Raw genomic sequence first — 18,210 nt, 5'->3', positions numbered from 1 at the left:
CCAGTTCAGATCATGTACTGTGGTTTCTGCATCTGCAAGCAGCAAAAACAAAGTTTACTTTTGTGTATTGGTGCTGTTGGCCTATTTGTACATGTATTAAGATCCTCAGGTGAAGTCAGTGATCAACTTTGTTTACCTCTAACCGTCTTCTCCACCAGCATTTCAGCATCCATGTGAGGAGGAGGAGCACACTTAATCGAGGAATGTGACAGCAAAGTTGGGAGATGGTCTTCCAAAGACGGGGACCGGAGGGGTGCAGGTGGCAGGACGGGGATCAGATGGGGATTGGGACTAGAGCAAGGGAATGAAGTGCGGCCAGGAAAACTGCTAAGGAATTAGTTATGGTGGAATATAAAACGGGCCTGGAAGAGGCTGTAAGGTCCCGAAGAACTCCTCCTGCATGCGCGTGTGTGTGATGGCCTTGAGCTATGTGGTAATGTACAGTTAACTGCCGGGGTTCTGACGGTTCCTACCTGCTCTGCTCAGTGCTGAGAGGTGCTGCAGTACGCATGCAGCGCTCAAGGAAACCGATGGGAAACGACAAGGTCTCCCTCAAGGCCGTAGCGTCAGCCTCTTGCGTATTATTCCACTGAGACCGTGGGCTTGGGGATTTTTTAGGCTTTTTAAAATCTTCCTTTGCGTGTTTTAAATGCGCGGTTTGGGGGAAGAAGCGATTTCCTCGCCTCTTCCAGTACTCAGCGCTACCGAGGGGGCCGCCCTCCCTGCCCGCCTGCACCGGCGACCTCGACCCTCCTCCTCCACGCGCCGGGAGCGAGAAGCGCCGCCGGGCCGCGCAGTCCACCGCCGAGTTACCGATTCGCTCGCTCAGCTCTTCACCAATCGTGACATCGGGAATCGGCTAGAAAGCCGTCGCGTGCTCGCTCCCCTGTCTGTCCCGGGTGGTGCGGTCCCGCGCCGTGGGAGCGGGAGAGGGCGGCAGAGCGAACCATCGCGGAGCGGGGGGGAGCGCGGCCGGCGGAGGTACCGCCGCGGGCTAGGACGAGGGGAGGCGGGGGGGGGGGGCTCGCCAGCCCCTGCCGGGAGCGAGACGGCTCCCCCCGGCCGCCGGCGGCGGGGCCGCGGTACCAGCTGCCCCTAGCGGAGCTGGGCGGGGCGGCAATGGCGGCGCCGGGCGGAGCTGGGCGGGGCGGCCCCAGCGGCCGTGGCCGCCACCGAGGGGGGTGCACGGGAGTCCCGCGGCGTGAGGGCCTTTCTCTGCGGTTTTAACTCCTGGGTTAAACATTTAAAGCAGTTAATGCCCTTTAAACCCCCGGTGACGTCCGATGGCTCTTGTTGCCGGTTCACCTTGAGGTGACCACCCACTTTCTCCCTCAGGAGAATGAAGCTGTTGCTGCTCATCGCCGATCGCTCCAGCAGCCCGTGGTTACAGCCCCGGGGGCAGTTGTGCAGCAAAACCAGAGTGCCTCGCAGCGCGCAGTGGTGCAAAGTCATATTTCTTAGCAGCTCGAGCTATCAGAGCCCACCGGAGGCATTCACACAGCGGATGTGTTTGTATGCCCCGTCTGCCATAACACAGAGAAGCTATATCCCTTTCTGCAGGCTTTCATGTAAAAAGCAGGTTATTAACTTAGCGTATGTGGAAAGTTTTTCACGTTGGCTGCTTTACTGTTCTGTTTGTGTCTTATTTTTCCCCCAGTTACAGGAATGTGCTTGAGGTGATTGGTTTCCGCCATGTTCTCACAGTGTTTGTGGGATCTATTAAAGATTGCAAATCTTCATCTCCGGAGTCTGAATTTAAAACTGCATTTACGAAACCACGGAAGAGCTTTCAGCAAGTCACTGCCTGCATGTCGAAGGAAAGTAGTTGTTACAGGTATTGGCTTAGTGTCCCCTCTTGGTGTGGGGACTCAGTTTGTGTGGAAGCGCCTTCTCCAAGGAGACAGTGGGATTGCATCGCTAGACGGTGAAGAATATGCAGGCATCCCGTGTAAAGTGGCTGCTTGCGTGCCAAGGGGAAGTGAGGAGGGTCAGTTCAGTGAAGAAAGCTTTGTGTCAAAATCAGAGATCAAATCCATGAGTTCCGCTACTGTCATGGCCATCGGTGCAGCAGAACTAGCAATGAAGGACTCCGGCTGGTCTCCCCAGTCTGAACAGGATCGCTTAAGTGCTGGTGTGGCAATTGGGATGGGAATGGTTCCGCTGGAAGAGATTTCTGATACAGCCGCTTTATTTAAAACAAAGGGTTACAACAAGGTCAGCCCGTTCTTTGTCCCAAAGATTTTAGTCAATATGGCAGCAGGCCAGATCAGCATTAAATACCAGCTGAAAGGGCCGAATCACGCTGTGTCAACTGCGTGTACCACCGGCGCGCATGCTGTTGGAGACTCCTTCAGGTTTATTGCTGCTGGTGATGCTGATGTCATGTTGGCTGGAGGGACTGAGGCTTGCATTAGTCCTTTGTCCTTGGCTGGATTTGCAAGAGCTCGGGCCCTCAGTACGAGCTTTAACTCAAGCCCTAAAATGGCGTGTCGACCATTTGATTCACAGAGAGAAGGATTTGTCATGGGAGAGGGTGCTGCTGTGCTGGTCTTGGAAGAGTATGAACACGCTGTACAAAGAGGTGCTAGGATCTATGCAGAAGTTTTAGGTTATGGACTGTCTGGTGATGCTTGCCACATAACGGCACCTAATCCAGAGGGAGATGGTGCGTTCAGGTAAGAACCTTAAGTTGATTCCGATGGCTACTTCATATGTTATGTATAGTGGGTACATTTGTTCCTGTTATTGTATGCTTTTCCTAGGGAAATACTGTTCAATCTTAAAATAATATTCCAAAAGCTTGAAAACTTAATCTGAAAAATGAAAGAGCTTCTGGTAAGGTTTTACCCCAATTTTCTAGTAAACAGATGAAGGCCAGTTCTTGCTAGAATCAGCCTTTTTGCACAGAGTTATGAGAACTTTATGTGAAAATATTTTATGTTTGGTGCCTCCAGCTGTTCACAGAAATAAGTCTCAATGGGCACTTCTTTTTTAAGATTCTTGTGGTAAGGTAGAATCTTTAAAGGTTCTCCTTCACCCTTTGTCCATAGAGAAGAGGGATCCCACTGCAAAAGCAGGTCATGTCATATGTTGTGGTCTGAAAGGGGAATAGCATTCTTAAAGAAATCCCATGTGATGAAAGCTGTAGAGCACTTGGGGGGTCTAGTTTGTTAGAATAATTACTGTACATCTAATTAGCATTAATTGTGGCTATTCTTATTTAGAAAAGACTTAAGCTTTTCATAGGGAAAGTATTTAGATCATACGCCTGTGCTACAATCATGTTTAAGTATTTCATTCTGATACAGCTAAGAGTGTTGGTAGACGGCCATAGCAGAAATACATTTTAGTACTATTTAGTAAGATGGTAAAGCTTCATCTCTGTTAATCTCCTAAAAAACAATTCACAAGTAGATGATATTAATCTATCTTTATCATTGACCTAATTCAATTGTCAGTTAAATTACATGTGTAAGTATATGTATTGTTTGTGAGCTTTGTGTAGGCTGAATACTCTTGCTGACACCGGAATCTTTAGTAAAGATTTAGTTTGCATTATTCTGAATGTATGTGAATATTTAATAACAAAATTCAATATATCACTGCACAAATAGATCAAACTTCTGCATGGTATTGTAAAGCTGTGTTTGCACCTTTATTGGGTTAACAGATTTTTCAGGATGTGTAATATACCCGGTTTCCCTCTATGCTATTTGATTCATACTTAATTGTTCTGCAGACTTAGGTGTGAGTTGAGTAATCAGGAGTGCCTTATCTCAGATTTTCAGACTTGTTTACCCTTGAGATGATATGGCAATATATTGTAACAGAATTTTTGTATATGTTATGATTGCAGCAGCATATAAATTCACAGTGGGAAGGAGTTGAAAGTTAGTCTTGGTATCTCTGAAATGTTGGGCCTTTCCACCCTTGAGATAATACATTTTAATACAGTCTTCAATATTTTGTTACTGCAGTAGTATATGGATTAAACCTGAAATGTATGTGCTTCTCTTACGTTTCTGTAACAATTTTATTTACCACATCAAAGAATTTCAGGGGAATATATTTTTTGTCATCTTCTAATGACTACTTCAGTTGGAGACTAATACATATATTGGAATAAACAGGCAGGAAAGGAGAGGCAAAGCCAGACTCAGAAGTGTGGATGTAAAGTGTGTTCTACACAATCTGTTATCTCCTTAAGTAAATATGTTCCTTGCAGCTGACATATGTAACTAAATTAATATATTTGCTTCCCTCATGGTTGATCAGTAATCTTTTTTGCCTGAATGTTGGCTCATTGTCTAGTGACAGTGAGCATCAGTGGACTTCAACCTAAGCTAAGCTGGATGCTTCTGAGGGTAAAAGGCTCTACTGGAGACATTTAAATTTGTCCAGCAACCTGTGCTATATTTTTTTTTTTTAAGCTTCCTTTTATTTACTTATTTTTCATAAATTTCAAAAGAGTCAGTGGTCCTTTGCTCAGAGTTACTTCGTTAAGTCGTGCATGCAAGGAGAGATGTGCGATTCATCCCCTTCTTTCAGTGGGAAATCTGTGAGAAAATCACATTATGGAGCTGTATTGATCCTTCTGTGGTTTTCATTAAAAAAAAAAAAAAAGTGTGCTTTATAGATGCAGTCACAGTCCACAAATCATCAGGAGTCAGAATGCAGCATACCATGTCAGGGTAGAAGAGCGTGACTTTCAGTAAATATCATGTTATGTACAGGAATTTGTGCTATCTCCTTGACATCTTCTAGCCTCTGGAAAGCATGCAAAAGCAGCTCACAAGGAGGATGACTATGGAATTTTTCTTTAATATTTTTGTTTGATAGAGCAATTTTTATTCCTAATTGCCTAACCCTGTAAATATGAGGGGAAATAAAATATAAAAACTGGGAAATCTTCTTTTTACTTACAATGGCAAGGGGATTTCTTGGACCATTGTACTGAATGTTACATGAATGCATCAGCTACCCTAGAGAAACTTCAGTGGAGGGGAACCTACATTTTGTAATAATTTCAGGTAGTTGCTTCTCTCTCAAATGTTTTCAAATTTTGCATTGAAAAGGGTCTTTGATATATTAATGTAGTCTGTAGAGATTGCTTGTTATATCATCTTTCTTTCTTCTTGCATTTTTCTCAACTGTGGAGTTTAATCAGTAAATTTTTAGCAGCAAATATGATTTTATAGTGAGCCTCACCACTACTGTCTTTCTAGGGTGGCGAAATGTAGGTGTTAGTGTGTTCAGTTGGATGAATCCATCTCTTGTAATTTACATTTCTGGTAAACTACGTCATGCAGATTTTCACATTTGATAACATTTTAAAACAACCTGTGCAGTTGTGTGTTAGTAACAAAAAAAATGGCAAATTCAGCATTCTGCCTTTTTTTTATCCCCTTAGGTGTATGTCTGCAGCAATAAAAGATTCTGGGATCAAACCTGAAGACATAACATATGTCAACGCACATGCAACTTCTACACCTCTAGGAGATGCTGCTGAGAATCAAGCAATCAAGAGGCTTTTTAAAGATCACTCACGTAATATTGCAGTTTCCTCAACAAAAGGAGCAACGGGACATCTCTTGGGGGCTGCAGGAGCTATTGAAGCAGCTTTTACTGCACTGTCCTGTTACCATGGAGTTTTGCCACCTACCCTAAACTTACAGAAAACAGAGGCAGAGTTTGATCTCAATTACGTTCCTTTAACAGCTCAGGAGTGGAAAACTGAAAAACGGCGTATAGCCCTCACAAATTCATTTGGCTTTGGCGGTACTAATGCAACTTTGTGCTTTGCAAGTGTTTAACTTATGCTGTGCGTATTGTGAAAAATGGCCCTGACGATGATTTTCTGTACTACCATCCTTGGTGCGTACTGTGATCTTTTCTCAGCTTTGAGAATTGCTAATTTGATACGTAAGAACTTTACTCACCCTAACATTTACATCTGTAATTCTTTTAGAAAGAAGGAATTTCTTTTACTCATTTTAATAAAAATAATAAAAGACCTATTCTTGATGTGGTAAAGAAGTTTTTGTTCTTGACTACAAGAGGAGACATTGATCATTCTGTGGTTTTACTTTATTAGAATAGATTTTTCATATGCATGTGGCAGAGAAATTGCTCAGAAACATTTATGCAAAAAGGAGGCTGGCTAACAAATTAAAATTCTACAGTTGTGACTTGATGACTTAGTGGTTTATGACTGAGCTCCCCTTTGTTACCTGTTCCATTTATAATTCTATCTTTTTCCTCATTGTAAGTTGTTTCAAATATCGTAGACTTATGCACATTCTTCCACAGTGATGACATTCAGGAGACAATAATATAGGAGTTCGTAAGATTTCTGACAGTGGTTCATTTTCTTTTCATCTTTATTCATTTCCATATATTGTGTTACCTTGTTAGCTATGGCATGGAGTGGTACCAGTGACGTATGCATAAAGCATGGCCTATACATCTTCCATGTGGCACAGGGATAGAATTAGTAGGTGAAAACCTGTTTTGTTTTGAAATTTTGGACAAGAATAGAGAGGTAGATATTCAAGTATGGTATTGAGGACTTAAAACATAGTTAGGCAGAAAGGAAAAAGACTCTTGAAATCCCTGGTTCTGCCATAATGGAAAAATAGAGCTACCCAAACTTGGAAAAATAAGGAATCTTTCAGGAAAATAAAAAAGCATATGCAAGAAGCAAATCTGGGTCTTGTGTTGAGGATGAGAAAGTGAAAGAAAGAGAACAGGAAAATGAAATGATACCTGAGGCTGGCATATTGGTGGTTTAGGTTTCTTGCAAAGAACAAGTACAGGACTTTGGCTGTTCCTTCTGGCACCGGTCAGCATCTAAGCCAAGTAGTGCCTCGATCGATAGTGCAGCCATGAGTGAAGTCGGATGTCCCTGTTGGTGGGTTAGTTTATTAAAAGACTTTTCACCAGTTTTCTTTTTGAAAATGTCAGTCTTAGCCTTTGACCCGTGTAAGTGGAGGCAGAGTAGCTCACTAGATTTAACATAAAGGACATATAAAGTAGCTATAAGTAAATTTCATTCTGGAAAGAGATTACTAATGGGCTATCATGAGGCTTAGCAGTACCCTAAAACCACTTCATTAATACAAATCATCTGAATGATGATACAGAACAGCATAATTTTTGCATTTGCTGTCTTTACTGAATAGAAAGTTAAAGAGAATGATGAGAAGAACACAGTCAGAGCATGATTAAGACTCTTTCAGAAGCTGAGCTTGTACAGAACAATGCAGTCCAAAATAGATTAATGAATAATAAGCCTGAAAGTAAAATAATATATTACTAAAGGGAAAATGTAAGAGCATACAAACTGGAGGGAGTATAGGAATTTACTGTCAGGAAAAATACCTACAAACATCTTAGCTTGTGATAATAGTAGCAGTACAATGGATGAGGATCTGGATTGCATGCAATATAAAAGGCAGAATATAAAATTCAACATTACTCTCTGAAAATTATATGCAAAAATGAATTAATTTAAAGAATTAAGCCTCCAGGAGAGAGCTAGCAGGAGGGGTGGGAATTGGGAGGAAGCCATCAAGCGAGTTTCTTCTGGAGATTACATTTTTCCAGGGAGCTGTAATCCAGCATACGAGAAGACTAGATAGTGCTGCGTTATTGCAGACCTGAAGTACAGTCTGACTAAACCTCCCCAATCTTGTTACATAGCTGCAGACCTGTAATTAATATTGTGACAGAGAGATATGCTTTCCTTTCCCTCTGATAGCAGAGATCATGACCCCAGGAGTGTTGGATGCAGACTCTTGTGTACCAACCATGAAAAGACAGATGATACTGTCACACAGAAAAATAGAACAGAAACGGAAATTATTAAAAGATCTTTCTCCTCACTGCAGCTCATTGCAATTTAATCATCTGCTGCAGGTAACCTTTAAATCATGAAAGCTTTGTGACAATAGTTATTTTAGGTGTTTTGATTATGGATAATTTTAACAGGTCTAAATGCAGTAGTGAATAGTATGCCCTATTGGGAATTAAGTTTTTTTTAAAAAATGAATAAAGCCAAAGTTTAGCCCCTGCGTGTTTTAATTTTGTTTGTATAGGTTTCATTTTTATGTAATTGTTTGGAGTCATCTCTTTTTATCACATACCCCACTGAGTTGATCAGGGACTACTTACTGCTAATTACTCCTTTCTTATGGTAGCTGCAAACATAAAAGGAAAATAGATCTCTCTGTTGCTAAACTATTAAGTGGGCAAATTGACCAACATATGAAAACAGAATGCTTTCCCTTAAAATGCTCCCTTCGTCTTAATAATTGAGAGATGTAATGGTCCAGAGTTTGGATTAAACAAGCTTACTATTTAGACTCATAAGCTTGGAGTTACTTACCATCTGATAAGCAAAGCCTGGTAGAGTGTTTATTTTGAAGCCTTCTTCTGAGGTGGTGCAACATGCTTCTGAGCACCAAATGCTCCAGGCAGGATCACAGAGTGGCCAGGGCTGGGAGGCAGCTCTGGAGATCGCTTAGTCCAGCCCCCCTGCTCAAGCAGGGTCACCTGGAGCAGGCTGCTCAGGGCCATGTCCAGCTGGGTTTTGAGCATGTCCAAGAATGGAGACTCCACCCACAACTTCTCTGGGCAACCTGTGCCTGTCCTTGGTCACCCTCACTGAAAGAAGTTTCTTACATTTAAATGGAACTTCCTGTATTTAAATTTGTGTCCATTGCCTCTTCTCCTTTCACTGGAGACTACTGAGAAGAGTCTGGCTTCCTTTTCTTCATTCCCCCCATCAGGTATTTATACACATCGGTAACAGTCCCCAGAGCATTCTCTTCTCCAGGCTGAACAGTCGCAGCTCTCTCATCCTCTCCTCATATGTCAGATGCTCCAGTTCCTTCATCATCTTTGTGGCCTTTCATTGGGCTTGCTCCAGTATGTCCACGTTTCTCATGCACTGGTGAGCCCAGGACCAAACCCAGCACTGCAGATGTGTCTCACCAGTGCTGAGTAGTAGCAAGCATCATCTCCTACAACCTACTGCTGCTGCTCTTCCTAATGCAGCCCACGATGCTTTTGGCCTTTGCTGCAAGGGCAACTGGTCCATCAGGACCACTAGGTCTTTTTCTACCAAGCTGCTTTCCAGTTGGCTACCCTGAGGGGGAATGGTGTATGGGTTATCCCTCCCCAGGTGCAGGACTTGACATTTCCCGTTATTGAACACCATGAGGTTCCTGTCAGCCCATTTCTCCAGCCTGCCCAGGTCCCTTTGGATGGCAGCTCACCCACCTGGTGTATCAACTGCTCCTCTCAGTTTTGTATGAGCCAGCTTGCTGAGGACTCTATCACATCATCTGGGTCATTAATGAAGGTGTTAAACAGTACTGGTCCCAGAATACGTCTCTGGGGTGCTCCACTAGTGTCTGGCATCCTGCTGGACTTCATGCCACTGACCACAATCCTTTAAGCCCAGCAGTTCAACCAGTTTTCAGTCCACTTCACTGTCTACTTGCCTAGTCCATACTTCATCAGTTTGTCAATAAGGATGTTGTGGGTCACCGTATCAAAAGCTTTGAAACTGTGATGCTTTTTAGCAATCCAGCTGATGTTAAAAGAAATATCCGTCAGAATATACATATCCCTTCAACAAAAAACCTGCAAACTGTGAGTTCTGGCTGCTACTGATAATCGCATCAGGTTTCCTTGTTGAAATGCACATTGAGACTAAGAACATGCATGTCATTTGAGAAATCTCACAGTCCCAGTTATTTACTCATTGGTGAGGTGGAAGCCAGGTAAAAATAGATTATTTAAAAGCCTTGGATGGGGCTTTGGGCAACCTGGTCTAGTGGAGGGTGTCCCTACCTGTAGCAGGGGGGGTGGAACTAGGTGATCTTTCAGGTCCCTTCCAACCCAAAGGGATTCTATGATTCTATGATGTCTGGGGCCACGGGTGGAACAGCCATACTGGGGCGTCTGTGCCAAGTCCCTTGGCTCTGTCAGAGTGTTTGGGGTGGCTTGTTTGTGGGATCAGCCTTTTGAGTTTTGGTACCAGATGTGGCACAGGAGTTTAGTTGGTACAAAAGGCTCCAGGAAGTTCACTTCCAATTCTTTGTGATTTTGTCTTTCCTTTTCTGTCTTCAAGTTTGTTTCCATTTTAATGAAGTTGAAAGACTTGAAGGACAGTTGGAGGGTGGAGTATGTTTTTTGAAATAAAGACAAAAATCATTGTGATAAAAGGTATGAGAAGCTCTACTGATTTTAAAATGTGTTTGGAAATGTTCTAGGAAATGAATTTTTTGGAAACCAAACAGGGCAGTATTTCAGAGGTGGATGACTTTTCAGGTAGTGCGAAAAATGACTGGTATAAGTTTGCAGAAAGGGTTACTTTTGCTATCTGTTGTTTAACACAGACTTTTTTACTTAGTAAAGCTTTATATTGATTGTTGACATCAGGAAAAAAGTATATATATTTATATTTGAATCCATGTGCTGGTCTTATATTAGAAACAAGCCATGGCCATATCTGAATGTAATTGGCAGAAGACGCATTTTACTGGTTTTTGAGCACTGTATGGAGCATTTCTACCTTTGATGATTTCTCAGGAAAGGTTTCCAAAGATCTTTTCCTTCCACACTGTGGGTTTTGGTCCTTCAACAGTATATGCTTGTGTTATTCTGAAGTGAAAAAAGAAAATGTTGCTAAGTTTTTCTCCCCTCCTTTTTTTTTTTCCATCTTCAATCTCTTATCTCTTTTCTTAATTTGTGTGAATAATATGTAATCACTAGATTGTACTATCTGAAAAAGAAAAAAAACCCAAACAAACAGACTTTGGCTATATTTTCTCAGTTTGAATTATGAAATTGTGCATCATTTTAAAGCAATAAACACCCCAAACTTTGGAATGTGTATAACCTTGCTTTATAAAAGTGCACAAATCGAAGAAAAGCCAGACCCTATGTGTTTCAAATTCAGCTGGAATGGTGAAGAATATTGGAGAATGGAAATAATTAGTGCTTTTAATGGCATGTAAAAGGCCTAATCACATTGATTTTCCTGGAGTGTCTTTGTTCAATGGCTTGTGAAAATATACCACTTCAACTTCTTCAGTAGCACTAAAAATGGACTAATGTGCTTGCACTGTACTTGAAAGACCTAGACTACATCCTTTTTCTGTCGGAGGCTCTCTGTGTGATTTCAATTAAGTTATGAGGTTCAGGTTCAAGTTCTTAAATATGCACTTACAAATATTCTTATCTTCCTTTGTTTTTGATATATAAATCACATTTCACCTGAAACAGAAACATTTGATCCTTAAGTACCTTTGTGAGTTTGGGCAAGTCTTCCAGGGCTTCTGTTCATCACCCGGACACAATCAAATCTCCCTACCTGTTAACAATGTGTGGAGAGTAACTTCCCTCAAGATTTAGATTCTACAGTAATGTTGGCCCAAACTCAATAGCTAATTTTCACAAAACAGTAAATTGAAGCTGGAATTAGCATTTTGCACAGCTAAGACCATAGTGAAAATATTCCTTTGTTCTGGGTATTTCTATCAATATCATATAGGCTCCTCAGTTGAATCAGCATAGATTAGCTCATATGAGATTAGAAATAATTCTGTATATATCACATTTTAGGAATATACCTTTAGGTTGTTTTTGTTTTTGTTTTTGGGGTTTTTTTTTGAGAAGAAGACAGGCTCCCATTTGATTTCTAAAGCTAGCTTCAGTGACAGAAAAAAATAGGATGAAGGCAGTTTCATAACCTAAACAAAATGTATAATAGTTTCTGCTTGGGCAGTAGACACTACTCCAACTTTTGTAACAATGATGATTAATTTTAACTTGGTAGAAAACCAATTTTCTACCTGGAGTTATTGAACTGTAAAGAAATATGCCAGTATCAATTGCTTGTAGTCAGTACCTCTGTGTGGGAGGCACAATAATTTTAGTACGACAGCTAATATACAGGAATACCAAAGTGGTAATATATAAGGCTATTGCAGCACAAGGTCTCTGGCAAAATACATTAATAGGAGTGAAGTGAAATAAAATAGTTATAAGAAGGAGTGAAAAAAGATCTGTGTTCATAAAGAGCTGTAAGCAGATCTGTAAAGCAGATCAAATGTTAAATAGCTGGATATCCTTATGTTAGTTAATATTGTCTTGTAGTTTCTCTTTTTTGTCATCGTCAGGATCTGATGTTAAATGTTATTGCTATGAGCAGTGATCAGTTGTTGTTTCATGCCTAATGGACTGTTTCCTGGAGTTCAGAATGCCATCAAATGTGCCCTGGGCTGAAACAAGATACAAAAGTTATCCTAGGAATTAATTTAAGAGTTAGTTCTCATAATGTTTTGATTTTGTTGGAAGAAAGAAAGAAAAAAAGCAGATGGACGTGGTGTAAGGAGATGGAGCCCAGAGAACCTGTAGTAGGGAAGGACCTCCAGAAATAAAAGGAGATGAACAGGTGGTAATCAGAAATTTTGTTCTAGGTTTATTACCTAAATATGAAGTACATTGAAAGATCCAAAGCACATGTTTATCTGAGCAAGACGATATTTGGAAGCATCAAGTTTGCCAGCTATAGGAGGATTTCTGTGCTTTTTTGGTGTATTCTAGTACAAAATGAATCATAGAATCATAGAATCATTTAGGTTGGAAAAGACCTTTAAGATCATCAAGTCCAACTGTTAACCTAGCACTGCCAAGTCCACCACTAAACCATGTCCTCAAGTGCCACATCTACATGACTTTTCAATACCTCCAGGGATGGTGACTCAACCACTTCCCTGGGCAGCCTGGTCCAATACTTGATAACTCTTTTGGTGAAGAAATTTTTCCTACTATCCAAACTAAACCTCTCCTGGTGTAACTTGAGGGCATTTCCTCTTCTCCTATCACTTGTTATTTGGGAGAAGAGACCAACACCCACCTGGCTACAACCTCCTTTCAGGCAGTTGTAGAGAGCCATAAGGATTCCCCTCAGCCTCCTTTTCTCCAGGCTAAACCACCCCAGTTCCCTCAGCTGCTCCTCATAAGACTTGTGCTCTAGACCCTTCACCAGCTTCATTGCCCTTCTCTGGACACACTCCAGCACCTCAATATCCTTCTTGTAGTGAGGGGCCCAAAACTGAACACAGTACTCGAGATGTGGCCTCACCAGAGCTGAGTACAGGGGGACGATCACTTCCCTAGTCCTGCTGGCCACACTATTTCTGATACAAAAGCCAGGATGCTGTTGGCCTTCTTGGCCACCTGGGCCCACTGCTGGCTCATGTTCAGCCGGCTGTTGGCCAGCACCCCCAGGTCCTTTTCTGCCAGCAGCTTTCCAGCCACTCTTCCCCAAGCCTGTAGCATTGCAGGGGGTTGTTGTGACCCAAGTTCAGGACCCAGCACTGAGCCTTGTTAAATCAATAAATTGGCCTTGGCCCATCGATCCAGCCTGTCCAGATCCCTCTGTTGAGCCTTCCTACCCTCAAGCAGATCAACACTCCTGCCCAACTTGGTGTCATCTGCAAACTGACTGAGGGTGCACTCAATCCCCTCGTCCAGATCATTGATAAAGATATTAAAGAGAACTGGCCCCAGTACTGAGCCCTGGGGAACACCACTTGTTCCGGCCACCAGCCACCAACTGGATTTAATTCCATTCACCACAACTCTTTGGGCCTGGCCATGCAATCAGTTTGTTACCCAGCGAAGTATACACTCGTCCTAGCCATGGGCAGCCAGTTTCTCCAAAAGAGTGCTGAAGGATGAAGAACTAAAATCATAAACCTTTCTCCTCATGATCCCAGTTTAACATTGTTCTCTCCGTTGTATAGAGATAAGGTTTAGGAATCAGTAAGAGATTGACGGATCTGTCGGAGCTAGAAATATAATTCTGGAAGTATTGCTCTCTGCCCGTGTGCAATCCATTAGATCTCACTGTCTGCCCCACTGGCTTTTCTGAATGGGAGCTCATTACCTGTGAGTTGATACTGGTTTATAAGGATATGCAGTAAGTTTCTTAATTTGGATAAAACTGAGACAGATCTACATTACAGAGGGCAACCTTTATTTTTGGGTTTGTTTTTTTTTTTTAGTTTTTATTCTGAGCGTACCCTTAATTTAACTGCTAAGTGGAGGATGTTACCGATTCTCACTGTTTGGACCAGAAAATGAAGGAACTGCCTATGTCCCCTGTTAACGAGAACCTTTGTCATGGTTGCAAGTCAGTTTTTGTCAGTGCTTTTTCCATAATAGTGTAGGCAGATTACTCAAATGCATGCCCTTCTCAGCAGAGTATGTGCGGGTGGAGTTTATAGAAATAGCTCTCACATCTAATTTCTTTCAATAACACAGTGAGAGGAAATGACCTGTACTTGAAGGATTCAGATGTTTTGGTTGTTTTTTTTTTTTTTTAAAAGAAAGATTTAAAAACCAGAAGCACCAAGACAAGCATATTCCTGAGACTGTTAGCAAATTGTACAGGGAGTCTACCACTGCAAAAGTCAAGGAGAAGTAGTTTTTCTGTTCACATATGGTTTAGAGTCATTCTCTTTGTAATTCAGCAATATAAGGTGGAATGAGAATGTAGGATATCTTTGTTCTGTGTTAGGCAGCTCAAATGTGTGTGGAAGAAAGTGTTCAGAATGACAATTGCTCAAGTCCTTGAAAATAAACAGAAAATGCTCCCTCAGAGGCAACCGTAATATCCAACAAGCTAGGTGAAGTTACCGCTGGATACATCTGGGATTCTCTCCAATGTCATGCTTATAATGTGAGTGAATAATTTGGCCTTTATTGAATTAATTAGTCTTTGTTCCTCCCTAGACTGGCAATGAGGGTGCTGGTTGTGTTTTAAATGTATCTGTCTGTTGGGAAATGGACTGACAAAAAAGATCTCATTCCCATGGGTCACCTTGCCTGAAATAATCATGCTTACTGAAGACGTTAGCTGTATTTACTGTTTAGATCCACAAATTTTAGAAGACCCCTAGGAAAAACTTGGTCACCGTGTCACTGGGACGTTCTCATTTCTTTACTTAATGATTTGTTCCAGGTCTGCTGGCACTGTAGAATAACACTGTCCTCTTCTGAAACAGCTAAAAAAGAAAGCATTGTGGTTCACACCATACTTGTGAGCCCAGGGTTTACTGGCTGGCAGCCACGTTCATTAGCCAGCACACTGATCTGTACTGGGATGTTATGGATTCCAGTCCTGCACAGGGGCCAAATCAGTCTGTGCCTCACAGGGGATGCTACAGGATAACTTCAGGAAGATGTGTGCTTTAGGATTTCTGGAAAGGAAGTTTAACGTCTCTCCCACTTAACTTCAGTAGGTGTCCAGAGGAAACCTTTAAAATCCCCTACTTAAAGAGTGTCTTCTTGGTTTTCCACCCATGTCAAGTATAAGAAACTCCAGAAACATTTCTACTGCTAGTATATGCTCTTGAAGAGCTGGGCTTAACAGGGTCTGTGGTTCACGTCTGTGTCTGTGACATCTGGTGACCAAAGGACTGTGTCAGGACAGTTTCAGACTACATAAAGCCTTTTCCCTGTGCCATGTGGTGCCTGAAGAGCCGATCCTACTGACATTATTTTAAACCATTTCCGGTGATTTCAGTTATGAATGCTATTAAACGTTTAAAACCACCATCAACTGTCAATCCTGTGGGAGGAAATTGAAGAGACCTGCTCAAAGCTGCTGCTTTGTGAAGTAGCTGTTTCTGCCTTGAGTGCTACTGTTTGTTCATCTCTAATGGATGACACTGGGCAACCAGCGCAGAGCCATCAGAAACCACTGAAGATCACCTGAAACTGGGCAAAACTGGTGAGCCTCTACCTACTGAGAGCAGCTACTGCTGCTCTCCAAATGTGCATCAAACTCAGTTGGTCTTGACCAGTTATCCTTAGGGTTTGACCGAGGGCACGTCCATGTGAGTAGTTTTGCATGAAGACCTTTTTTTTCCCTTTCAGAAGATGGACCTTTTTTCCCTGGTGTCCTACGATGGAGCTTCCAGAGCAGAGACAATCGCGGGCGAAATCAGGGTGAACACACGGTGGCAGCAAAATCTCAGTTATCTGAGGTGCTCGGGCACCCACACGCAGCTCAATGATTACGCTGAGTCATCGCTTTCCTTTCCAAAGCACCACCGAGCCATTGCACACAGAGGAATACAGCAGGGAAAGGAAGAAAGACTCAATACATTTCATCCAGCCTTTGTTTTTTTCCTTCATTCATGATCCCAAGTTTGGACTGACTTGCTAAAGTTCACAGGCTCTGGAGGGGTCTGTAGTGCTATGATGTTACAGCATCAGGCAGGAGAAGTATGGGAAGAGCAGCAAAGGGGGGAAATTATTCTATGTTTCCTAAGCAGCATATCCATACACAATTGCTGAAAGGAAGGAGTGATGAGATTAAAGAAAAAAAAATATTTTAAGATGCTTTAGTGCCTGGATGTCTTTGCTGAGACAGAGAGGGCAGGAGAGGTCCCTGCTGGCTCTAGCCCTGAAGGGACCATAAAGTTTGAAAATAGAAATATGTTGGGGATAGCTCAATATTTGTTGTGACTCAGCTTTCTTGTTTTGGACCTTCTTCCTAAGTGTCTTAGGACTACTTATTTCCTACGGTAAAGTGCAAATGAATTGAGGCAGCTTAAGAAACCTTCTACTCAATCAGATATTGAATGTGACTCAGGCATCGTTTCTGCCCTTGTTTCTTTCCTTCTCTGGCTCCATCTCCCTGCACCTGCATTCTGCATGGAGAGGCCTGCAAGGCTGAAAGGAAGGAACAGTCTCCTGGGAACTCTGTCGAAAGAAATTCCTAAATTGCATTCGTAGGAAAATTATAACATTTATTGCTTAATACTTGTTTAGAGGAAAGAGGAAAGAGAGGGAAAGACTAAAAAAAAAATAAATAAAAAAGATAAAGCAGTCATTGCTCCTGCCTCATGCTTGTTTTTAATGGACCAGGTGAAATATACTTCAAAAAATTCAGGAACTTGGCCTTTAGGTGTTTGAGACTGAATCTCAGAGCTGCTCTGACAGCAGAGTGAGATACTTTCTTCCATGATTTCTTTAATGCGAGTGCCAGGGCTAACTCAGAGCTGGTGTAGTGTGGGCTGCCCTGTCCCACTGCGCAGAGAGACTCGAGGACCAACCCCTGCCCGAGGGAGCTGCTTTTGGCTGAGTGCTGGGCCACTCAGCTCCACCACATTGCAGCCAGGCCTGGGCTTAGCCATGGCCCCTGTGGTCTCAACCCGGGTCTCGAACCAGATCCCCTCAAACCAAAGCCTGGATTGCCTGACCCAGAGACGCCTCCTCCAGAAGCACTGCAGCACCCCGCGGGAGGTCCTTCTCCCAGAGGGGCCATAGGTGATGGCAGTCCCTGTTCATCACATGGGAGCATACTCAAAGTGCGTGAATATTTCTGGGCTGGCTCGCAGTTGTCTAAGATCGTGCCATTTGAGCAGCCAGTGCCGCTCAACACCTGCACACTAGGCACATTAGGGAGATCAACCTAGGAAGGCTTCAGATCCTTTCCTGACTTCCTCAGTCACACCCTGCGTTCACTAAATTGCAAAACTACCATTGCCTTCAATGGGAGTAAGGCTGTCAGACTGCTAAAGAGCTTCAGTGCTCTCAGAAACCTGCCTGTTGCTGGAGGTATAAGCTTTTGTACAGTGACTTGCATTTCTCAGAGAAAAAAATCAGTCAGCTGAGAGAGCAATGAATTTTTTTTTCCTCCCAGATTTCTGAAGCACATAATCCAAACTACTTTTGTCTGTGCTAATACAAGAAACAATACATCCAGGACACAAAGATGGCTTTTTATTGACTCTAAGCTCTAACCAACCCTTTGAACATGTATGCATACACTCAGGTATGTGTCAGAGCCCTGTGGGCACCTGCAGGCTGTGATTGCTGTGATTGCCCTGAGTGGCCCCAGCTGGGACCCCCACCCACATACACTCTGCCCACTGCCCAGAAGCCCATTTAAGCTCAGACCCATCACTCAAGCTTGGCTTGAACTATGTGATGTGAGTATATATGTGTCCCTACTCCATTCTCCAGCTCTCTCTGAGATGCTGTCTGTACATCCTGCATTGGTGGTAGACTCCAGCTTGTTTCCTGGGCTTTGGCTGCTGATCACCAGATGGTTGATGGGTCCTGTTGCTGATCACCAGATGGTTGATGGGTCCTGTTGCTGATTGTAAAAAACCAAGC

The 18,210-nt window shown here is 42.7% G+C and overlaps 1 protein-coding gene across 5 annotated transcripts; it reads left to right on the top strand.

Annotated features, from left to right (window-relative positions):
• The first annotated feature begins 836 nt into the window (after positions 1 to 836).
• OXSM (3-oxoacyl-ACP synthase, mitochondrial) lies at positions 837 to 6,017 on the top strand. Of its 5 annotated transcripts, none has more exons than XM_075745795.1 (3): positions 837 to 981; positions 1,658 to 2,675; positions 5,411 to 6,017. In XM_075745795.1, exons 2-3 carry the CDS (start codon positions 1,693 to 1,695, stop codon positions 5,811 to 5,813), a joined length of 1,386 nt encoding a protein of 461 aa, XP_075601910.1. In that variant the 5' UTR covers positions 837 to 981; positions 1,658 to 1,692; the 3' UTR covers positions 5,814 to 6,017. The 5 variants fall into 5 exon arrangements, with proteins under 5 accessions (XP_075601910.1, XP_075601912.1, XP_075601911.1 ...); XM_075745797.1 differs by lacking the exon at positions 837 to 981 and adding an exon at positions 997 to 1,082; XM_075745796.1 differs by lacking the exon at positions 837 to 981 and adding an exon at positions 1,160 to 1,311.
• The last annotated feature ends 12,193 nt before the right edge of the window (positions 6,018 to 18,210 follow it).

This window comes from Balearica regulorum, chromosome 2 (genome assembly GCF_011004875.1).
Source record: "Balearica regulorum gibbericeps isolate bBalReg1 chromosome 2, bBalReg1.pri, whole genome shotgun sequence".
NCBI classification, from domain to species: domain Eukaryota; kingdom Metazoa; phylum Chordata; class Aves; order Gruiformes; family Gruidae; genus Balearica; species Balearica regulorum.
This window is presented reverse-complemented; position numbering and strand designations above follow the sequence as displayed.

What these genes read in the sequence shown, in the direction of transcription:
- OXSM (XM_075745794.1), top strand. Translation starts at nt 1,340, where the DNA reads ATGAAGCTGTTGCTGCTCATCGCCGATCGCTCCAGCAGCCCGTGGTTA. An exon ending in GGCTTTCATGTAAAAAGCAG is followed by an intron (nt 1,580 to 1,704) that starts GTTATTAACTTA and finishes ATGTTCTCACAG; the next exon opens with TGTTTGTGGGATCTATTAAA. An exon ending in GAGGGAGATGGTGCGTTCAG is followed by an intron (nt 2,676 to 5,410) that starts GTAAGAACCTTA and finishes TTATCCCCTTAG; the next exon opens with GTGTATGTCTGCAGCAATAA.